General features: G+C 46.3%; 1 protein-coding gene across 2 annotated transcripts in view; it reads right to left on the reverse strand.

Annotated features, from left to right (window-relative positions):
• Positions 1-353: 353 nt before the first annotated feature.
• XPR1 (xenotropic and polytropic retrovirus receptor 1) overlaps positions 354-13,721 on the reverse strand; it is a 112,001-nt gene continuing 98,633 nt past the window's right edge. The window contains exons 12-16 of one of the 2 annotated variants that reach the window (XR_004549668.1): positions 8,537-8,703; positions 8,118-8,257; positions 7,138-7,359; positions 2,921-5,889; positions 354-1,423 (exon numbers count right to left, since the gene is read on the reverse strand). Coding sequence is in view for 1 of the 2 variants with exons in the window: in XM_034063639.1 (XP_033919530.1) it covers positions 5,829-5,889; positions 7,138-7,359; positions 8,118-8,257; positions 8,537-8,703 (590 nt within the window). In the remaining variant the exon portion in view is untranslated. Of the gene's footprint in view, positions 5,890-7,137; positions 7,360-8,117; positions 8,258-8,536; positions 8,704-13,721 lie in introns of both variants that reach the window. The other variant, XM_034063639.1, reaches the window with a different exon arrangement.

The following is a 13,721-nucleotide window of genomic DNA, read 5'->3' on the forward strand; positions in this document are numbered from 1 at the left end:
GAAGCAACTGAATGCTCTCAGAAGGACCAAGAGCTGGTATGGCACAGCCTGGACAGGTTTCCTCCAGCACCATCCCCCCTGATGTGTTGGTTTTGAGCCATGAACACTTCCCTTTGAACACTTCCTGCGCACCTTCAACCCCTCTCCAACATGCCTTCCTCCAGGCACCTCCCTTCCTCCCAGGACACAGAAGTCCCTCACCTCCAGCCACCAGCAACAGCCCAGAGCTCCCAAGGGTGCAAGAGCAGCAACTTTATAGAGCAGTGGAAGCAAATGCTTTGTGAGTGAATGTGGCACCAGGCGTGGGACATGAGAAGAAACACACACAGACCAGGGACAAAAGAGCCATCAGATCATTGGAAAACAAAGAGCTTGTAATAATGAAAAAAGGACAGATTTAGTAACCAATCACTTTTTCCTTTGAAAAACACAATCACAGTAACTTTGCTTTATACAACCACCTAGAAACTATGAAACAGTATCACATTGTGCATTAATTTTTTTTTAAAACCTACTTATCAAGAAGGGTATTCCACACTTCAAAAATTATATCCATTTGGGGAGGAAAGAGGAGACAGCTAATAGCGCAGTCACAGATACATTATGAGTCCAAGCAAGCAGCAATTCTTTGTCCTCACCTTTTCCACTTAGCCAAAAAAGAAGAGTGGAGAAGGGGATAGCAAAAGAGAAAGGAGAAGGAAAGAAAGAAAGCACCCACAGAGGACTAATCACACTCCATAATTACTTTTGACATCTACAGGGCTTCATAGAAAGATCATTTTGACCAACACAGCGGGGAGGGGGAGAGGAAGTCGGCAGCAGGACCTGGGGGGAGCTTCAGCATTTCCACCCCAGGCCCCTTCCAAATGCCAATCCTTCCCCAGGAGGACCTATGGGACGGAGAGGTCATCACAAGTTCTACCAGGCTGCCCAATTTCTCCTCTGGAGCAAAGAGTTTGCAATTTGGTTTCTAGAGCTTGGGGGGCTGTCAGGCCATGGGGCATCTCCCCAGGCACGGTTGGTGCCTCTTGCCCACCGTGGCACAGTTGTGTTGGGGCCAGAGCAGCTTCCAACTAGGAACAGGGCTTGAGCATCAGCATCTGAGTGCACCCAATCTGACCATCCCTTGTCTCTCCTCCCCCTGCAAAACCTGTATTTCTCTTGCAGCCAGGATGCTGCAGCAGGGACTGAGGCCCCCAAGGGATACTGATACATCAGTTTTATTGCACAGTGGTGGCAGGATGACAGCTTGTCCCAAGATGCAGTATTTAGGATGGTGTCATGTAAAGGAGGCAAGGTTTGATGAGGTGACAGTCACTGAGCCCAGCTGTGACTGCTGCAGTTATTGCAGGGATTTTTCCACTCTTCCCCCAGGAGCTCCAGCCTTTCTTTTCCAAGGAGACAAAAAAAATCCAATCACCTTCTGGAATAAAAGTGTAAGTTAGAAAAGATATGCTTAAGGCAGAAGATCATCTTCCCCCTGTGAGTGCAAAGCAGAACAGTGGAAGAAAGGAGGGAGGAGATAGGGCCAGGATGCAATGCATGAGCAAAGTGGCTGTTGTGTTCCCAATGGGAGCCAAGCCATGCCCCATCCCAGGGCACATCCCAGCACGATGGTCCAGCATCAGAGCCACAACCCCCCAAAAGTCTGGGGCACACATCGAGTCATGGCAAGCAGTATGTGCAGCATCCTTGAGGCCAGATTCATTCAGCTGTTCAAAACAGACAAAACTCAAAGGCATTGCACCATCTCCCTTGCTCCTTGGAAGATCCACAGTAAAATCCCCAGGGATTGCTATCTCCTGAGCCAAGGACCATGGTTTCCCTCCCTGCCTCCCACACAGCTGCAGTGTCTGAGCACCGTCTAGGAGGCAGAGCAAGCAGCACAAGTTATTACTAGGGAAGAGCAGCAAGATCCAACTCTGATCCACAGGAGACTTTTTTCCCTTCCCCAAGATGTTCCCGCTGAAGGCTGCTGGCAGTCACCCCTTCACACCCTGCACATCACTGGCTTCAGACAAAAAGCAAAGACACAGAAAGAACAAGGAGGGCCAGCAGCAGGGCTGGGAAAGGCATAGGAAGAGCAACAGCTGACTTTGGGAATGCATCTGAATTTGAGAGGTAGGAGCTTATTTGAATCATACAGGCTGCAGCCGTGAGTGCCGCAGATGCGTTTTTATAATGTAGTGAGACAGCATTGGTTCCCATTGATGGAGCAACTCCTGCTCCTGTCTGACAAGTCCATAAAGCCCAAGACTGCCCCGCTGCCACTCCAGGAGTGTGCACCCCCAGCACATGGCATTGCTTTCTCCAAGCAGGGGGATCTGGAGTTTCTGGAGACACACTCTCAAAGCCATGCAGAGAATTCCAGCTAGCAAATAAACTCCGGGTGCTGAAAATCCTACCCTTCTGCAATCCAAAAATCCCTGGAAGAGCAGGAAGGACGGAATGCAGCAGGGAATGATCATGGAGACCTAAGTCCAAAGGGAATCTCCAAAAGTCAGCAGCCACACTCCTCCTCTTAATACCATCTACAAGGGTTTCAGCCAGACCAAAGCAGCTTCCACACCATTCCCAGAGCCACACACAGCCACCACCTCTGGCAACCTCTGCACTGCATCAGCAAAGAGGGAGAGCTCAACAGCAGAAAGCCAGCACTGCTTTGTGGTGGCCAGAGCACAGACCTGGCTCAGCTTCCAATTTCCATCCCAGCAACTGAAGTGTTGGATAAAAACTCCCAAAACAGCTCCTTTTAACTGTGCTATCCATAATTCTGGATTGCAACCCTGCTGTTCTCCCTCCAGGAGTGTTTCCAAGCACCCATTAGCAAAGCCATCTCACAAAGTGAAGCCACCCTGGACTGTCCCCACCATCCTCATGCAGGCTGATCACAAGGAGCGACGGGGCTATTTTCTCTCACCATCTGCTCTGCTTCATTAGGTCTCCCTTTATTGGCCAGATGTTCTCGCAGACGTGGAGCCGTCCTGGCTTTAGCACTCCCTCTCAGGAGGAAGCTGCATGCCTGATTTCTCAGAAGTCTCCGGGAGGGAGGGAACAGGCAGACACAGCACCAGGGCGCTGGGAGCCTTTACAAGCCATGCTTGGGAATTCGGGCTACTCTCCCCTGAGAGAACATCCTCACTGTCAAAAGGGATGGTGTTTGACTTCAGGACATTATGATTGCTAGCTGTAGCACGTCACCTCCCTTTTTTTTTAATGATTTTCCTGCCAGCAAAGACAGAGAAAAAGGGAAGGAACAGAGCAGGCAGACGGAATGCTTGTTTCCCATAAGGATTTGGGTAAGCTACAGAATAAGAGTTTAATTACTTGCAACCTGACCCTCCCAGCCAGGTTGGGAAGCAGGTGGTGGGACAGTGCAGCAGCAGGCAGGCAGGATGCAGGCCACCCAGCCATGCCTGCTCCTCCCAGCCCAGCTGGGGAAGGCAGAGTGCTCCCAGGGGATTGGCATCACTTCAAAATCTCTCTCTGTATTTTTCCTTCGCTCTGAAAGGAAGAATTGCCAATAAAACTCTGTTCCTGTTTATAAAGAACCACGTGCTTAAATAACACCACAGGCTTATTTTGGATTGTTCCCCTGGTGCAGCTGCCCTCCTCTAACACTCTCCTGGGAAGGTACATCTTCACTCATCTCCCACCATCCTCACTGGAAACACCTATGCAAAGTTTGGACGTGGCAACAACTGCTGCAACACAAACTCGGAAATTTTTTAAGGGCTTCGTATCTCAGACTCCACTTCCATATGAACAGGAACTCTCTGTTTAAGTTTGAACAGCAGACCTCAGGGCGTTAAATACAGGGAAACAGCCTCCTGGGCACAGAAAGGAGGAACAGCACAACCCCAGCTAGTCCAGCTGCCCTCCCACTGGAGCAGACCGACGTGGCAGGAGATGCGAGGAGGAACACTGCAACGAACAGCAGCTACGCCACTACCCAACCGCTGACAGAACAGAGTTGTCTCCCAGCAGGTCCCTCAGAGCTTCCCTATAAGCTGAGAGCACATCACAGAAGTGTAGGCAGTTACAGGTTTGCAGTGTTGCCCTTCACCTGACACGGGGCACAGGATCATCACCAATGAATTCTAACAATCTATTTCCAATTAAATGAAGAGAGCTAAGTTTCCTTCTTCAGTTCCTCTGGGTAAGAGGCATAGCAGGCAAACTGAAAAAAGCAATGTACCAGTCACGTGGGAATCATGCTATTAGCTAATGAAAAAACAAACCACCAAACAGCAACTGAGCAGAGATTCCTAAAATTCCATTGCCCAAACTAGAGGTGAGTCACCAGACACATCAGTATGAGGATCCTACTTCAAGAGTTTCACCCCTGCCTTGCAGTCCTAGCTGTGAGCTGGGCTGAGGGGAGGGCAGCAGTCCTAGGGACCTCAGGCATGTCAACCCAATCCAGCTCCAGCACCACCACCAGTACTGCTGCAAGAGGGCAGGGAGCACACATTCCGCCAGGGGAAGGACAGTGGGGCTCTATTGAGACAAGGCAAGGGGCAGAAGTAGCAGCCAAGCCACAGGGCAGCACCCAAAGGAGGCTTTTTGCCAAACCAGAAGCCATGAGGAGAGCTGTTTTCAGTTTCACCTTCACCATTCAGGTGGGCACAACACAGTCCTTCCCACGCTCCACAGCAGCCCTCTAACACGCCCGCACTACTGAATCCCAGCCTGCTAAGCTCCCCCAGCCCACCATCACCTCCTTGCCTTGTCCCACTTTGCTGCACTGGGCTGCAGGAGAGCACCAGAAGAGCCCTCTGCTCAGTATGGGATGCCCCTGTGCCATTTAAAGATTATTAAGGCTTTGAAAAATACTTTCTGATCTGGAGAATGAAGTTCTGAAGCTTTTGTTGACCTAGCTTTTTTGCACTATTGGTAAGACCCAACTCTCCTTTCAAAAGGGCCATAGCATCATCTGCACTACTTTCACACAGCTGCATGGAAAGTTGGCATTGAACCAGCACAAGACATGCCTAGAAGCAGTAGCAGCAACTAAAAAAATCAGAAACTTTGGTTTAAAATAAAATTGAAAAGAAACAAAGAGAGAAAAAGTAAAACATAGATGAAAGTTGTCTCACGAGAGGGGTATTTGCAGGGCATAACTCCACAGCCCCGGAGATCTACATCTATATTCCCAGCTTTGTTTTCCCATTACAACCTTCATTACACAGGACTCAAAATCATTCTCGTATGGTTGTTAAGTTTCATAAATAATGTGAAAGCTATATGCAACAGATACATCATATTCCCAAAAATTATAAGAAAAGTTACATCAAATTAAAAAGTAGCTTCATGAATGAAGATACTGCTCTAAGTGCACTTTCCCTGCAAGTGCAGCCAGTGCCTCAGCGCTGGATATGAAGGAAAAACAAAACAAAACAAACAAAATCAGATTTAAAAACTTAAGTCCGGTTTCAACCAGTCAAAACCGGGCCAAGCAGAAACTGAGTGTGCTCTCGGCACTGTCCCATGAGGGAGTCCCTATGATGCTTCTTTATCCAGATAGGTTTGTATGTCCTTGTTGAGACTGTAAACAATCCTTCTTTCCTGAACTGTCCTCTTTATTGGCAAAACAAAGTAAAATATTTTATTTTTTTAAAATAGAACATTAAAATTAACCCAGAAGAAAAGAAATGTAACACAGTGAGCTTGTTGGAGTCCATAGGATCTGGTTTGGAAGAGCTCGGAAAACATGTTCAGTGTTTTCTCCTGTTTTCAGTTGGAACTGTACCAGAGATTGGGTTACTTGGGGAAGAGGCGAACAGAATGAGAAAACAAAGATTGTGGAATAAGAGATCATGGCCATCTCATGTGTTCACTTCATTCGCTAGGTCCTCTATCAATACCTTAGTGTCAGAAGCCTTGGATCTGGGGAAATAAAAGAAAAACAGAAAACATTCATTGCAGAGAAGTAATATGCATTACTACATGCAGACAGTAAAACCACAGTGCATTTGGGGAGGGTTAGGAGGGAGTGTTATAGTCTTTCTTACATGGAGAGGGAATAAGCAGACTACCGGAAATGTTTCACACTCCCACTCTCCCTGAGAATAGCAGAGCCTTATAAATATGCCCCATCCATCCCTCAGCACTCTCCTCCGGCCGGCGGCACTGCTCACACCACCCCGTCAGCTGCCTTGTGCGCACAGATAATGCCCTCTGCCGGGCTGCACACACAGGCGGCTGGGTCCACTGTGGCACTGCACCCACCCCTCCGCACAGATTGCTACAGACACTCTCACAGCAGACCCACATCCCCTCTGCATAAAGTTCTTCAGTCTCTGCCGGTTGGTACTGGTCACATCCATGTACTCTGAGTCAACACAGATGTAAGACAAGCATGGCCCAAGGGCTGTGACTCAGGCCAGAGCACTCTGCGTGACAGCCATGGCCTCCTTTTCCTCCCATCCACCCCTCCCATGCAGTGATGCAACAAGGGGATGTGCTGCAGGGATTGCACAAAACTCCTGACAAGCCCTGCTTCAGCATCCCTGGGGAGCCCAAGCTTGCCCCCTGGCCAAAGGGCAGGCCTCTGAAGCTATACTGCTAGGACAGAAATAATACTTGGATACTTGAGCACCTTGTGATGCCTGGAGCATAAGCACTGCAGTGAAAGTATGCAGTCAACAGGTTCAGGAGCTGTGGTGCAAGGTGGGGAAAATTTAGGGTGCAAGAATGATGGGTGGAAAGAAAGAAAAAAAGCATGGGTTCAGGTTTGAGAGAGGAAGGAGTCTGAGATCTCACATATGAAACCTTAATGATAACTGAAATCCTGGGATGGTCTGAAGCATGGAAATGGACAACAGAAGAGAACCTCTCTTCTATGTTTGCATTTATAACCTCTGTTGACTGCTACAGGCTATTTTTGCAGAAGGAAAGTCTTGTAAAGTGAGCTCCCTTTTCCAGTGGTTTACCAGAACTCCAAGATAATGCAAAGGATGGATCGACCCCCAGTCAGAGGCACACTTGTTTACTAATTGGACCTGCCCTCCCTTTGAATGACTATTTTGGCTGAGATCTTCACATGATTACCCAGCCCATAAATGGCCCTCACACATTAAGAACAGCTGCAATGCATGATTTGGTTTGTTGCACTGGAGGAGAGGCAAAACATACTGTGAAGCAAGACGAGGTCTGCGCAAGGACACGCTCTGGCTGCGCTTCCACTGTTTGTTCTTGCGTCGATTTCGTACACCATCTTCCTGGTCCATCATCTGATCCAAGAGCGTCAGGTCATCAGCGTTGAGCGGTGCCACAGAGATGTCCCTCACAGCACGGAACTCACCACAGTTGTTCAGGTGCTCGTTTTCCAGACGGAAGAAGTTCCACACAAACCGCCTGGATGGAGAAAAAGACAAAATTACTCATTTGTTTCAATTTTTACATTGCCCTAGTTTGGTGGAGCACCTGGATGCCACTGACTCTTCTCACTGATCAAAGTGCTGCTGGGAACATGCTGGGAGTATAGCGCAACAGCAGCACCTGCTATAACATCTTGCCAGCTCTCTTGAGAACACCACCTCTGACAGGCTTATTAATTGTCCTAATGATGACAGCCTTTATCTGGACAGCATGGAGGCACCAGGCGTTACAAGCTAAAGCAACCTCCACCAAGTAGGTAAATGAGATTCAGCTTCAAGTTTTCTTGCTCCTGTCAGGAAGCTTTGGGGGTGGGTTTCCAGCTAGAGTACATGTAAAGAGCCCTGGAACCATGTAGGATCCAGACAGCTGATGCAGAATCCAAATTTATGTTTGGAAAAGATGCAGAGATTTTAAAATTGTGACCTTGAGAATGAAGTGAAATTTCCACCAGGTCATTTTAAGGAGAAATTCAGTAAAAAAGAAAACAAACCCAAACAACCAGAAAACCCCAAACCCTCAGGATTAGTTCTAAGTTTAGAAGAAACTGCAAATGCAGTTATGAAGGACCCACCCCACACTGCAACAGAGCCCTCCAGTTTTCTTCACTCTTTGGGATTAAACATTCCTGTTAGACCTAGTCTTCCACACCCAAAGCATTTCCCATCAAGCTGATCTTATTATACAAATAACACAAATGGAAAAGATAAATGAACTGTTCAGTGAGGCAGCCTTACCGGAATACCTCAAGTGGGGCAAATACAGTAGAAATTATATCCCCAGCGTACGGAAAGATTTGCATGGAAGTGAGGGATATCTGGATGGTCCACGCAAAACGCAGGATCACATCTTCTACAATGGCACAATAGTAGTATGCCTAAAGAACAAGACAGACAAAGAGGACAGCTCATTGTACATGATCTGCATACAGACAGACCTCTTCAGGCCTTTGGGAAGATACGGAACTTGCTGGTCAAGCACTGGAAAAGTTTACAGTATGAAAATATTTCTCTGAAACAAAAGAACTCTACTGCTAGAAAACCCCAGCTCATAGCATTCAGAAACACCAGTGGCTAACTGCAACATGCTCTAAACTCAGTGAGTTTTGTTAAAATATTAAAGCCTTTCCCAACGTAAAAGCAGGCACTATACGCACTTTCTGTGGGTAGACAATTCCTTCTCGAAGAAAGGTATTTTCACCAGCATTTTTGTCGAAGAGACCCCAGTCCATCTTCAGGTCCCAAATTAGGGTATAGCAAGAGCTGATGAAATAGAAGATAATCCACAGGTAGAAGAACACTTGGGTGTCACTGTGGTTTTTAGCTGGAAAAGAAAAGAACAGTATAATTCTGTACAACTTAAAGCAGGTTGCTTCTTAAAACAGCTACAAATTGGCTGATTTGATTAGTGGAAATAACACCCCTTTTATTCAAGTTCTGGGAAAATCAGGCTAGCTAGCCTGAATCAAACCAAAAGCCTTACCAGAACCAGCCTGATATTGTCACTTACATTTTTCCTTTCATCTAATTCAACATTTTGCACTTGGGATTGAAATTTGCCCTAGTATTTTCATTTTATTGAAACTAGTGGTAGACCTGCCATTCTGACTCTGAACAGCAGGTGGAAGCTCAGGGCCGTATTTCACGAAGGACAGGCTTGTACAAAGGAAAAAGCAACGAGGCCGTGCTCAGTTAGGAGGATTTCGTAAGAAAATATTTTGGTTTACATAAACAACTGTGAGTTAGTGCACTAAGAGCCTGAAAAAGGATGGGCAGCACAGGAATTTCCACTAGCCATTTCAGAGATGGTGGTGGCAGGGGAAAATAAGGAAGGTGGCAATATATTGACATACATGCATAAATCCTGAAGAAATCTCTGTATGGAGTTTTAAATACTCATACAGAACTCCTCTTTGTGAAACACAGGTCGATGGGCCCAACATCTGCTCACCTGTGGGTATGTTTTCATAACAAAGTGTTTCCCATTCCCCCCTGAAAAGGCTACACTGTTCAACTCAGCTAGATTTCCCTGCATCAGTTGGCTGGATAAAAACAAACAGATCAGATAATTCTGTTTGCTTTTAATTAGCAAATCTGGGTCAAAGTTTATGAAATTAAACCACATTATAATGCTTTGCAAGGCTGAGACACTGCATCTCACTGCTATCAGGAGTCTTTTTTCCTTTCTATGCAGTTACTGCAATTGCTCATTCACCGATTATTTCTAACAAAGCAAATAACACTTCCAGTACAAAAAAAGCTGTAACATGTTCAGTCCAAACCTGATGCCACATTAATTGACAGCAGTGTTTTTCATATATGTGGCTTTTTAGCAACACAATCCCCGAAGCTCATCACAGAGGGAGCAACAAGGCAATTTGCCCTCTTCTTCCCTTTTTGTTTCTGACAATTACAATATAAATGTAATGCAGCAATCCAATAAAATTAATGGAGGTGAAAATGAAAGGCATCGTGTAAGAGTACACTCCTCCCATTATGCCTTTTAGGCTTTCTGGACATGATGTGCAGGATATAGGTCAAATACACATGCTCATTCTCCTTTCAAAACACACCCCCTAAAGCAAACCTATTAAAGCCACTTATGCAGCAAAGCCTGTCTGCACTGAAGCTTCACATCACAGAGGAAAATGACACAGGATCCGCTGTAGCTCTCAGGCTTGACTACCTTCCCTGCTTTTGTGCAGGGTCGGAATCCTCTGAGCAGTACCTCAAATATCCCCACAGCTCGGCTTTACCCAGCGACAGTCTAGCATCACATCATCCACCACTGCCGCTGCAGAGCCATGACGTCACCTGGGAGCAGGCACGCAAGTCCTGCAGAATATGGGCTCTGATGCCCAGGTACCTTAATGCTGCTGCTTTGAAACCACCTCTCCCATCCATTTTTAAAGTGCATCTGCCTCCACAAAAGCAGGACAGAGGTGAGGTTTCAGAGCTCAGCAATCAGGGCTGTACTGCAAGATTTCACTCTCCCCCATCAGCCCCTCCAAAGCCTCCACTACATTATTTCAGGAAAAGACAGATGCTGACATTCAGTGACTCAGAGACACTAAGCCTGTTCTTTCCAACATTATTTCTAGCTCATTAGATCTCCATGTTTAGTTCTCACTACCAGATCCTAAATGACAATTCAGAGACTACTAATGGGTTAAGTGCTTTAATAACTACCCTGTGAAGCTGCATGTTTCCTATCAGAATCTTAGGCTTGAAGACATAGGTCATGCTGTCTGGTTTGAGGGTTTTTTTTCCTAATCCAAGCAGTCTTGCTCAACATCATGAAGCAGACATGCAGAAGGCAGCAGACAGTACCATCCACTGCCATGCCTTTGGCCACATCTCTGGCATAAGCCATGCCCCACAGGCACTGGGCTGAAGAACAGTGAACTGGCATTACTGGGCACTCTTCTGCAGTTCTCTGGTCATGGAGAGGTCAGTTTGGCCCTGACTATCATCTATGTAAGAGGCTATCAAAATTGTATCCTAAGTTGGCAATTACATAGGCAGATGATTTCAAAGTGTCCTGGGTTCAGTAGTAGCAGTCATTTTTCTCCTTCTTAGTAGCTGGTGCAGTGCTGTGCTTTTGACTTTCAGCCTGGGAACAATGCTGATAGCACCGATGTTTTTAGTTATTGTTAAGTAATGCTCCAACCAAGGACTTCCTCAGTCTCATGCTCTGCCAGGGAGGAGGGGAAGCTGAGAAGAAGCAGAGACAGGACACCTGACCCAAACTAACCAAAGAGGTATGCCATACCACAGCACGTCATGCCCAGTATATAAACTGGGGGCAGTTACCTGGCAGGGCTAGATTGCTGCTCAGGTAAGGCTGGGTATTGACTGGCAGATGGTGAGTGGTTGTATTCTCTTCCCTTAACATTATAATTATTATTATTGGTGGCAGCAGTAGTGATTTGTGTTATACCTTAGTTACTGGACTGTTCTTATCTCAACCCATGGGAATTTCATTCTTTTGAATTTCCTCCCCATCCCTCTGGGAGTGGGTGCAGGAAGAAGTGGGGGAGTGAGTGAGCAGCTGTGTGGTTCTGAGTTGCCAGCTGGGCTTAAACCACAACATAAAGGTTCATATACTTCAGCCTAAATTGCTTAAAGGTTATTGTGTGCAATTACAAAAGGAGTACAGGGATGAAAAACGCCCAAGTAAGAAACCTTATGACATTAACCTCATCAAACTCAGAAGGACACACTTGCTTCTAGTTAGGTTATCCTGGTGTCAATTCCCTTTCCCTGCCCCTTTGCAGCAGTCTTTTCAGTGGCACCTGGGGTCATGCTGTTTGCCCCTTGCTCCTGCTCACTTTCTCACCAACCGTCTCTGCAATTTATTCATCTCCTGAAAAAAAAAGATCATTAAAAATCCAAATCACTCCCTGGTAAAACGCTCTAATCAGAACTAGCCCATTGTCTTCAGCCTTGGCCTTTGAGTCCCTTCCTTTAATCACTTATCCTCCTGTTCCTCCTGCCTGCAATTCTGTTTGATACCTTCCTTCCTTCTGTCCTCATTGGTATTCAACTGGTGTACAGAAATATGTTACTGCTCCAGGCAAGCAATTATACCTCAGTCTCCACTGGCTGGTTCTAGTAGCCCTCTTCACTGCTGCTCAAGGGGCTAGAAAATCAAGGCATTCATATTCTGTCCAGAGGCTCCATCTACTCCTGGCCTCCCAGTTTTTCAGAAGCAATTCATATATGATAATGCCAGGGTCTATTTAAGCAGGAATTGTTTCATCCTGCATTTAACTATGTGCCAGAAACCACCAAAAATCATTAGCAAGGGATAGTCTCAGGATGAAGGAAGGACTCTGGACACTTGGTAGATCTCAACCTCTCAAAGAGGGGAAAAAACCACAACTCTTCAACATCACAGGGACTGCCAGCAAACCTTCAGCAGCATAACAGTCAGTCCACCCAGCAAGAGGTGCATGAAAGCCCTTTCTACTCCACGCTCCAAAGAGCACTGCCATCTAGCAACTTCCTAAGCTAGAGTTACTGAAAACAGCACATGCAGGATGAAACACCACCAGCACAAAACCTCTGTATGTAATGCTGCAGGTGCAGCTTCACCCTCTCTGCTGATGGGCAGATTTCAGTACATGTTCACATTACCATGTCTGCAACCTGGAGGTGTTCAGTGGCGTCGGAGGCTATTCAAGCTCACAGCGCCCTGCCATCTCCACTTGCTGCAAAGTTGATGGGAGGCAGCATACCACAGGAGCCATTTGCAACCTTCACCACAGAATTTCCATTAGCATTCTCAGTTTACCCTATTAAAGGCAATTCCACTAGATACACTACACAAATACACCTACAAATTGCTCCAGAAGGTCAACTAGATAAATAATGGAAGACTTCCACCTCTGAACTTAAGCTGTGAATGGCCACAGTGCCAGAAAACAGCCACAGGCACTTTCAGCAGGAGGATTTACTGCCTGCAAAAATTGCTGATAGACAATATCTTGGATCCCAAAACCAGCCCCAGGGGACACAGTATCTGACTAGTGTTCTAAGAGAATACTACTCCACAGAAATTATAGCCCCTTCTAAACACACGCAAGAGAAAGGTTGCTTTCCATCAAAGGTAGACAGCAAATACTACCCTGAATGCAGTTAATATTGACTTTTCTTCCAAACAATACTATCTGTTTACCCTGCTGAATAATTCTGCGGAATGTAAACACTATATAGTATTCAACACAGAAAAAAATCAATGCCATGTATTATTGAAGATCTGGACAAAAGCACAATGGCCCTCGATAAGCAGTCCTGGTGCGTGGTTTCTGCTGATGGTGAAAGCTGTGATAAAGGCTGTCAGAAGCATGAGGTTATCAGGAAACACAGTCAGGTAAGCCCTGCTACATCAGACAAAACAGATCCAGCCAGAGCAGTTCTGCCTCCAGCGTCAATTAAAAACCTCTTGGTCAAGGCACGCCAAATTCAGTCTCCCTTGGTGACCACCTTTTCAATCACAGATTTAAACAGAACCAAAACAAGAATACATATATTTACAGTAGACTAGCCAAGCACAGACACTAGAGTACTGAGCATATACTTTCTGTCACTCCTTTGGCCTGGAGATGACATCTGCCCGTTAACTCCACCCCAGCACACAACGGGAGGGGGGTGACAAGCAGAAGTGACTTATCTATATAAGAACTGTCATCAGAATGACACCCCAAAGCATTTGGCTAACACCTTACTGAAGTGCAGTATTACCACTCCCTCAGTAATTACACATCGTAATGAGGGAACAGCAGCAGCATTGCTTTTCTGCTCAGGCAGCACGTACCACTATTTAATACTGATCAATGG

Source organism: Melopsittacus undulatus, chromosome 6, assembly GCF_012275295.1.
Source record: "Melopsittacus undulatus isolate bMelUnd1 chromosome 6, bMelUnd1.mat.Z, whole genome shotgun sequence".
Classification (NCBI taxonomy): domain Eukaryota; kingdom Metazoa; phylum Chordata; class Aves; order Psittaciformes; family Psittaculidae; genus Melopsittacus; species Melopsittacus undulatus.